Source organism: Microtus ochrogaster, chromosome 2 (genome assembly GCF_000317375.1).
Source record: "Microtus ochrogaster isolate Prairie Vole_2 chromosome 2, MicOch1.0, whole genome shotgun sequence".
Lineage (NCBI taxonomy): Eukaryota > Metazoa > Chordata > Mammalia > Rodentia > Cricetidae > Microtus > Microtus ochrogaster.
This window is the reverse complement of record NC_022010.1, coordinates 54,735,881-54,744,863: the sequence shown is the minus strand read 5'-3', so window position 1 is coordinate 54,744,863 and position 8,983 is coordinate 54,735,881. Positions and strand designations below refer to the sequence as shown.

Genomic DNA, 8,983 nt, shown 5'->3' with positions numbered 1-8,983 from the left:
CATTTGCTGCAGTAATTTTCAGCAGATATCTAACTATCAAGTTCCCAGGTAGACCAAGTACTGTTCTAGGGGACATTATTCAGCTTTGGTGAATACTTTTTTAGGAGGAGTTGTTATTCCCATTGTAATGTAGAGCACTGAGAATACTGTTGGGGATCAACCTCGACAAAAATACCTCTTCCTGTTGGCAATAACCTTGAGAGAGCAGAACTCCTGTTCAATTACTAGGTGGGACCTTTGTTTGAGGTAGAAGCACAATAACCTTGAAGGAAGCAGAGGTAAGTTCCAACTCTCTGACTTTTGGTCAACATGGAAATAGTCTCACATTTTCGAGCCTCCACAGAATACACTATGAATATGGTGATACCTGTCTGGTAAACCAAGTGAGATCATTGGACCAATGAGTTAGTGCACGCAACAAATAGAATCACTGGCTACTTAATATCTACTGAATGTATTTGGTGGTATGACTTGAAATGGCTCTGATAATTATTATTTCTTTTATCACATATTAAACATTCATATTCATGGTATCTTATAGAAGGAGTTCAATATTATTCTAGTGTTGGACTCTAGCGTCCAAACACCGAGAAGGAGTTGCCCCCAGAGACCATCTCACACACCACAGCCAATGCAAAAGCATGAGGATTTTATTAATTCTGTCATGACAGGGTCCCCCAGCATTCGGGAAGCCGAGGGACCCCGAATAGCGGGTACAGTCTACTTTTAAAGGGGCCACAGAAGCAAGGGGGGTTGTTCTTTAACTATTCTGATTGGCTTATTCGAAAGGGCTATTACCAATAATTGACTGGAGAGCTGTTGCCAGATCAGATGAGGTAAGAGGTCATTTTGACCCCGTTTCCCAGGGGACCGAACCAAAGCATAAGTATATGGGTAATTGTTCAGGAACTGAGTACGTGCGAGTGTAGCTGTTAGGTCCTTGGTTCCCAGGGGAGGAGGGGAAGCACCATGGCACAGAGGCTGAGAGGATTCAGAATTGTCAGAAATGGCTTCAGGATTGTCTTAAAGTCTTACACTAGTTAAGTATTTCTGTGTATTTTGGATTTTAATAATTGGAGATGGTGGTCTTATTTAGTCATGTACATATGCTTATGATATATATATGAATATGCACATATATATCTTCCAATGTGTAGTATTTTTATTATTTTGAAGCAGGATAATCACATTTAAAAACTTTTTGTATCAAGGCCAAAATAAAACGCAGTTCTCCCTCAAATATTGAAATTGTCTTTTCTTAATTTCTTCTCCTCTGGTTTGTGTTTTGTTTTTCTAGAAAATATTCCGGAGAAAGATCTTCAAGGAAGACTTTATATCAACCGCGTTTTTCACATGAGTGCTGAGAGAATGTTTGAACTGCTCTTCACTAGCTCACACTTTATGCAGAGATTCACTACTTCTAGAAATATAATAGGTTGGTCTTCTGTTCTTACCTAACAATGAGTTTGAGAGGATTATCCTTAGAGGTTTGGGACTGATTTTGTGGGGAGGCATTAGATACACTTTGATTTTAAGTGTTGATTTTACTTTTTTAAATAATTTATTTATCTTTATTTTATATGCATTGGTATTTTGCCTATGTGTATATCTGTGTGAGGGTGTTGGTACCTAGGAATTGAAGTTACAGACAGTTGTAAGCTGCCATGTGGGTGCTGGGAATTGAACCCAGGTCTTCTGATAGAGCAATCAGTGCTCTTAACTGTTTTTGTTTTTGTTGCTGTTGTTTTTGTTTTTCGAGACAGAGTTTCTCTGTAGCTTTGGAGCCTGTCCTGGAACTAGCTCTTGTAGACCAGGCTGGACTCAAACTCACAGAGATCTGCCTGCCTCTGCCTCCCAAGTGCTGGGATTAAAGGCGTGCACCACCACCACCTGGCACTCTTAACTATTCTCAATTGCCATCTCTTCAACCCCTAAAGTGTTGGTTTTAAAACTATGATTTAAATGTTTAGTTAAATTCACATGTGAACAATATAATTGTTTAATTAGGTAAGTGCTACTTAAGGTTATATTCATACCTTTTAAAAATTGCAGTTATTCATCACTGTACCCATTCAGTGGAGTAGGACCCTATTGGAAAGGGTTCCAGTGACAACTGGATTCGTGTGGAGTATACACTGAAGCAATCACTTGGTCAAACGGCCTCTAGTGTCTCTGTCCTTCCATCTGAAGTACACCCTCACCAGAATTGTGTGTGTGTACTCTGACAATTACTGGGATTATGGAAACATCATTTATGATCTCAAACATCCATCATTAATAGAGTGACAAAATTATATTAAATTTCCATTAAAGAATTCCATATACTAATGCAAATAACAGTGAACTCTGTCTTGAAATGCCTTTTTGGGGTGACTTCTGCTGCAATCCTAGCCACAAGCGGGTTCGTCTGTTCCAGGGTAGGGGTGTGAGGATTGGAAATGTTAGGTAGGGAGGAATAGAGAAAGAAACACAGAGACACAAGATAGTACTGGGAGGCCAACCCAGTGGATCCTGAATGCTGAAACTTGCCTGCATTTATTTATCATACTCTTTTATAGTCCAACACAGAAGGGGGTGGGGAGAAGGTAAAGACTGCCTTAACACGATACAAAGGACAACCAAAGTAGTTACTTGCTTCCAAACTTGAGACTTCAGACCATTAATTCCTGAGCAAAGCACCAGATGTTTAGGATAGTGAACTCACCCTAGATCAAGTATCCTGCAGGCAGCCGCTCCCTAAGTCAAACCTCCATTTCAAAAGAAGAGCAGAAGCATGCTTGAATTCTCTGACCTTTGGTCAGGGTGGAGCAGATCTACCTCTACAGGCCGTCTTAAGGTCCAGAACACCAAGTGACCACACCCCAGGTCGGTATTTCTTGTTTGTAGCCACACTTGTCAACAACTTTGAAAGAGCTATAAAAAGCTCAAACTTTTTGACCTTCAGACAAGATGGAATAGGCTCACATTTGGGTTCCCACAGAACTCCCACCTACAACTGTGAGTGGGCCTCACAGACACAGTGTTAAGCAAAAGAAACTAGATGCAAAGCGTGCATGATGTGTAATTGCTTGACCGAGACATGGAAGTCAGTGTGCTCATGGTTCCCGTGATGAGGGGTAGATGGGTAAAGCCTGGGAAGGCTGCTTTCAGATGCAGATAAGAAGTTTCACATCTTAGTTGGAGTACTAGTGTCTCTGTGTGCTTCCTATGTGAAAATGATGGAGCTGTGCCCTTTGATCACAGTACCTATATGATGTTTTATAGTTTATGACATAATGATATAATAGCTTATGATATAATAGTTTTATAGAGCTGATAACACTCTCAAGAGAATTTCACTGCTCGTGTGATAAAAGTTCTTCTTCATTAAATAGGTCAAACAAGTTTATAGTAAGTTTAAAAATGAATTTATATCAATTGTTCCAAATATTTTTTAATGCTACAAGTCAACCATATAAAATTAGAACACCATAGCAGTAGACATTTTTACAAGGTAAGCCATTTGAATGGTCAGTGAATCAATTTTATAACCTAAGGATTTTTGTTAACCATTAGGTTATTTGAATCATCCACAAAAGCACAAGTATATATTCATAGGTAAGATCAATGATAGCGAATCCAGGACCAAAAATGAATGCTCTTCTCCACAGTAGAGTAGCAAAGGGATTCTGTTGATATGGAACTTTGTGATTATATCCTGTGTTTCATGACTTTGAGAATATATTTTCTATTTTCCATTAAAAACATGGAATGTCTCGGAGGTGTATGTCATCCTCTGCCCAGTGGCTCATATTTAACTTAACTGTATCTCTTTTGAATCCATTTTGTACTTTACTATTCACTTCTATCTGGAGGACTTGATACTTGTGAAGAGTCAGGAATGGTTCATCCCATAGTTGCTAAGCAATGGCTGTTGCTGGGATGCTGTCCTCTTTATGTCCAGGAAGCACCGCTGGTCAGTAGAGTCGGTATGGAGTGGAGTTTGCTTCTTGAAGCACAACTGCATTTGTTGTCTATTGACTATCTGGCTTCATCATGGATGACTATGTCCACTCTCTGGTGTCATGAATAGCTTTGGGATCAAAGGCTTCCAGCTTCCTCAAAGTCTGGCAGTTATAGGCACACTACAGGGTAGTCCTGGAATGAGTCAAGAGGCTTTTCTCCAAAGGATAATTTGCTTGTCACTAAAATCCATAGTTATTCTTAGAACTTTCTACCTGGTAATTAAAGTTGTCTTTCTTTCTTTTTCTTCTAGTTTTTCACAATGTGCATGCATACGTGTGCGTGCTAGTGCATGTGTGTGTGTGTGTGTGTGTGTGTGTGTGGGAGAGAGAGAGAGAGAAAGAGAGAGAGTTTTCTTTTTCTACCATGGGGGTTCAGAAAATCAAACTTGGGTTAGCAGAATTGATGCCAAGTACCTTTACCTGTTATAATGGTTTGAATGAGAAATGCCCTCCACTGGCATTTGAATACCAGGTCTCCAGTTGGTGGCGCTGTTTTCAGAGGCTGTAGAATTTTAGGTGGTATAGTCTTCTTGGTGGAGGAAGTATGTTATTGGGGGCTTTGGGTCATGGTATTTTATCATGGAGAAAAAATAAAATATCTCCTGAGCCATTTCACCAGCCCCATAGATCTAATTTATTTTAATAAGAAACTTTTAAATTGGCAGTCTCTTTGATTTCTATTTACAGTTGCATAGCATCATTCTAATTAAAAAGTCAATTTAAAATATTTTTAATTTAGATACATGTAAATCTTCAGAGAAGCTGCATGACTGGTATAATAACATCCATATTTACCTTACCTGGGCTCAGATTTTAAAGTTGTGGGGAAACACACATGATATGAAGCTTGCTGTTTCTCAACACACAGTTCAGAGGCGTTCCGTACATTCATTGTGTGACCATCACCAATTCAGCTCCAGACTTTTGTCGTCAACCCAAATAGAAACTCTGAACCTATAAACAACAGCTCTCCATTTGTCCCTCCCTGGTTCCTAAGGAACCCCATTCCATCTTTTATAGTTATGAATTTAACTATTCAGGCTACTTCATATAAATGAAAGTCTCTAACATTTGCCTTTTACTGAGAAGTTTTACACATAACATTATGTCTTCAAATCCATCCATCCATAAGGGACATGTAGCAGAATCCCACCTCTTTTAAAGGCAGAATTATATCCGTGTATGCATATATAATACCATATTCTGTGTGTGCATTCATCCATTAGTGACACTCTGTGTTTACAACTGTTAGCTACTCTGAAAGAAACACTGCTCTGGCCAGTAATATGCAGATACCTACTTGAGTCCTCACTTTGAACTCTGCTCTCTGTATATTAGTTGTCTAGAGGCAAATTGTTACATCCAAGGGTAACTTTATTATTTTTTTGAGGCTCAGCCATTCTGCATTTTATAACTGTATCATTTTACAGTCCTACTAGCAGTGCATAGAGACTGCTATGCCACAGACTCATCAACACTCCTTATTTCTAGTATTACATAATAGCCACCCTGATGGGTGGGAAGTTTCACCAATTTAAATTGTTTGTGTTTATCAAAAACAAATGATTCTTAAAGTATTCAGCAATTTCTGTCTTTTTCATTTTTACATTAGCTCCATAAAAATGACACAATGTATCCTTTTGTCTGTTGTTCTTTTCTTATAATTTCATTCCCTTTTTTTCAAGATTTATTTATTCATTTATTTATTATGTATACAGTGTTCTGTCTGCATGTTTGACTGCACACCAGAAGGGGGCAACAGATCTCATCATAGGTGGTTGTGAGCCACCATGTGGTTGTTGGGAATTGAGCTCAGGACCTCTGGAAGAACTGTCAGTGTTCTTAGCCTCCGAGCCATCTATCCAGCCCAAAATTTCATTCTTGATGTTTTATCTGATAAAGAACTTTACTTCAGTATTGAGGACTGTCTTTTCCAATATGATGCTTATCAGAGGATATTCTGGCAAATAATGATTCAGTAGGTGTTGTTGGTAGCATGCTAAAGATCCAAGTGTAACAAGCATGGGAAAATAGATCTTGATGGTTGCTTTATTTCAATAGTATGGACTTTCAATAACAGGATTCAATGATCACTGCTGATCCTATTTCTGATTAGCAGTAGATTATTTGTGTTTTCTTGGAGTAGGCTTATATATGACCAGATAATCTGAAAAAGTTCTTTGAAATTAAGTATACATTTTTAAGAAGAAATGGCTTCTTTTTAATTATTGATTTTATTTAGCTATACATTTTTCTCTGCTCCCCTCTCCTTTCAACTCTCTCCCATGGTCCCCATGCTCCCAATTTACTCAGGAGATCTTTTCTTTTTCTACTTCCCATGTAGATTAGATTTATGTATTTCTCTCTTAGTGGCCTCGTTGTTGTCTAGGTTCTCTGGGATTGTGAATTGTAGGCTGGTTTTCTTTGCTTTAGTGTACATATGTTTTTGAATGAATGATGCCTAAATGTTGACAGAGGTTTCTGTCCTGCCCAGTCCCAAGCCATTTAGTCCCAAAGAAACACACAGAGGTCTACATTAATTAAAACTGGTTGGCCTATTAGCTCAGGCTTTTTATGAACTAATTCTTACATCTTAAATTAGCCCATAATTCTTGTCTGTGTTAGCCATGTGGCTTGGTACCTTTACCAGCGAGGCTTTCTCATCTTGCTTCCTCTGCGTCTGTGTGACAACTGCAGACTGAACCTTTCCTCTTCCCAGAATTCTCCTGTTCTGGTTGCCCCATCTATACTTTCTGCCTGGCTACTGGCCAATCAGTGTTTTATTAAAATAACACACTGACAAATCTTTACAAAGTACAAGACCATTGTCCCACAGCACCTAAACCTGTTATATTTATAGCATGTCCTGAATGGTCAACTCTTGGGTGTGTGATGCTTCCTTTTCTAATGTGGTTGTAAAACTTGGACAGATTCTACTTGTAAACGTTTATATAATTCTCCAACTGCACCCTGGGTTCATCTTAAAGTCTCTCTGTTTGCTCTGATTAGATGTGGTATCTACACCCTGGACAGTTGAGTCTGGAGGCGATCAGCTGAGAACCATGACCTACACTATAGTCCTCAGTAATCCACTTACAGGGAAATACACTGCTGCCACAGAGAAGCAGGTGAGTGGAGGGGTCACGCCTGCAGCAGGAGAGATGTGGCCTGTCACAGGCAACAGTTTATGAGACAATTTCACCCAACACCTGGCAGGGATGATGAACTGTCACAGGTTAGAAAGGGCTTCAAAGCCTAGAAAGTACACCCTCCCACCCCTGGTCAAATAGACCACCTGCCTAGAACTTGCTGTGTAGACCAGGCTTGCCATGAACTCACAGAGATCCACCTGCTTCTGCCTCCAAAGGGCTGGGATTAAAGGCGTGTGCCACCACCGCTCGACCATAATAGAAAATTTTAAAACAAACACTTCTAAAATCTAATTTATAGGATCATGTCAAGGAGGAAGCCAAAGAGCTAGGTAGCTGCAGTGACACACGGGAAAACAGGGGTTTTAAAGACTAAGTACAAGCCCATAGTCTTCTTCAGGACTAGTGCGGTACTGGCCCAGAGCAGAGCATGTTTGGCCAATCTGAGCAGCAGGCCTGTGATATGAAGTGCATGAATTCCTGAAGGCGGGGTGCTGCTGCAGTTTTCTCCATTGGGGCAAAGAGAATGTGACTTCCTGTCTTACATACCATTTTAAAAGATTGTCACAAATACGAAGAGATCAGTCTTTTGGCATAGGAGAATCTTCCATAAGTTTAGCAGTCAGTCTTTCCTCCTTCAAGGACAGGTGGAAGGCTGTTAAAATGAGAAAGGTTCTCCTGACAGCTCCCCATGTCCTGTTCAGGGAAAGTGATGTTTGGTCTAGTTGCATCATTACCCCCCCCCCCCCCCCGTTGACATTTGGTTCTGTTAAACTTCAGAGAATGTGGGAGTTGTGGCCCTTGCATTATTCAATTGATTTTGAATTGTCAATTTAATTTTAACTTAAAATTCATTATAGCCAATAAACACAGAAAGACTCTGCAACTTATTTCTCATTCAGTCCTAGCTTGTCGTTAAGATTTTTGATGAAGGAACTTCAGTATATTTGTTCTAAATAGCTGAGAACATAAAAATATTGAAAATAGGGGCTGGAGAGATGGCTCAGTGATTAAGAGCATTGCCTGCTCTTCCAAAGGTCCTGAGTTCAATTCCCAGCAACCACATGGTGGCTCACAACCATCTATAATGAAGTCTGGTGCCCTCTTCTGGCCTTCAGGCATACACACAGAATATTGTATACATAATAAATAAATAAATATTTAAAAAATATTGAAAATAGGCATTTGCATCTTATTTCGGCAGACACTGTATAAGGAAAGCCGGGAAGCACAATTTTATTTAGTAGATTCAGAAGTCCTGACACATGACGTTCCCTACCATGACTACTTCTATACGCTGAATAGATACTGTATCGTCCGATCGGCAAAGCAGAGATGCAGGCTGAGGTGAGCAATTGCAAGTGTATGTTTTAAAGTAGTCCACAGTATGCTGCATAACATTAGCCTTGAATTCTTAGTCAAGCACAACAAAACTTTACTTCTTGCCTAATTTACATGTCCAGCAGTGATCAGAAGGGTAGAAGTCCTCACTAAGACTGAAACTGATAAAGGCTTTGAGATTCTGGGGCTGCACAGTCTGGAACAAGAGTTCTTCAGTTGCCATAGGAAGAAAAAGCCATAGAACTGGCCACAACAAGTCACATGACCAAGTCTAAGGGTCACAGGGCCAGGAGTTCCACGGGAAGGTGTGGTGAGCAGTAAGGGACTCAGCTGCAGTGGGCAGTAAAGAATGCTGCAGCCTTGAAGAGCAGTGGCCGTCACAGGCTTTGCTCGGAGTTAAGGAATAGAACTACTTCCAGCTAGTGTGTGATCAAGAGATCTGATGACCCCTCCCAGGCATTTAGAAATTTATTTAATTCTCTCTCCCTC

General features: G+C 39.9%; 1 protein-coding gene across 1 annotated transcript in view; it reads left to right on the top strand.

Moving 5' to 3' along the window:
• Positions 1 to 8,983, top strand: part of Gramd1c (GRAM domain containing 1C) — a 77,439-nt gene that overhangs the window by 58,583 nt on the left and 9,873 nt on the right. The window contains exons 10-12 of the mRNA XM_005345006.3: positions 1,298 to 1,435; positions 7,014 to 7,132; positions 8,358 to 8,500. Of these exons, the coding sequence (XP_005345063.1) occupies positions 1,298 to 1,435; positions 7,014 to 7,132; positions 8,358 to 8,500 (400 nt within the window). The remainder of the gene's footprint in view (positions 1 to 1,297; positions 1,436 to 7,013; positions 7,133 to 8,357; positions 8,501 to 8,983) is intronic.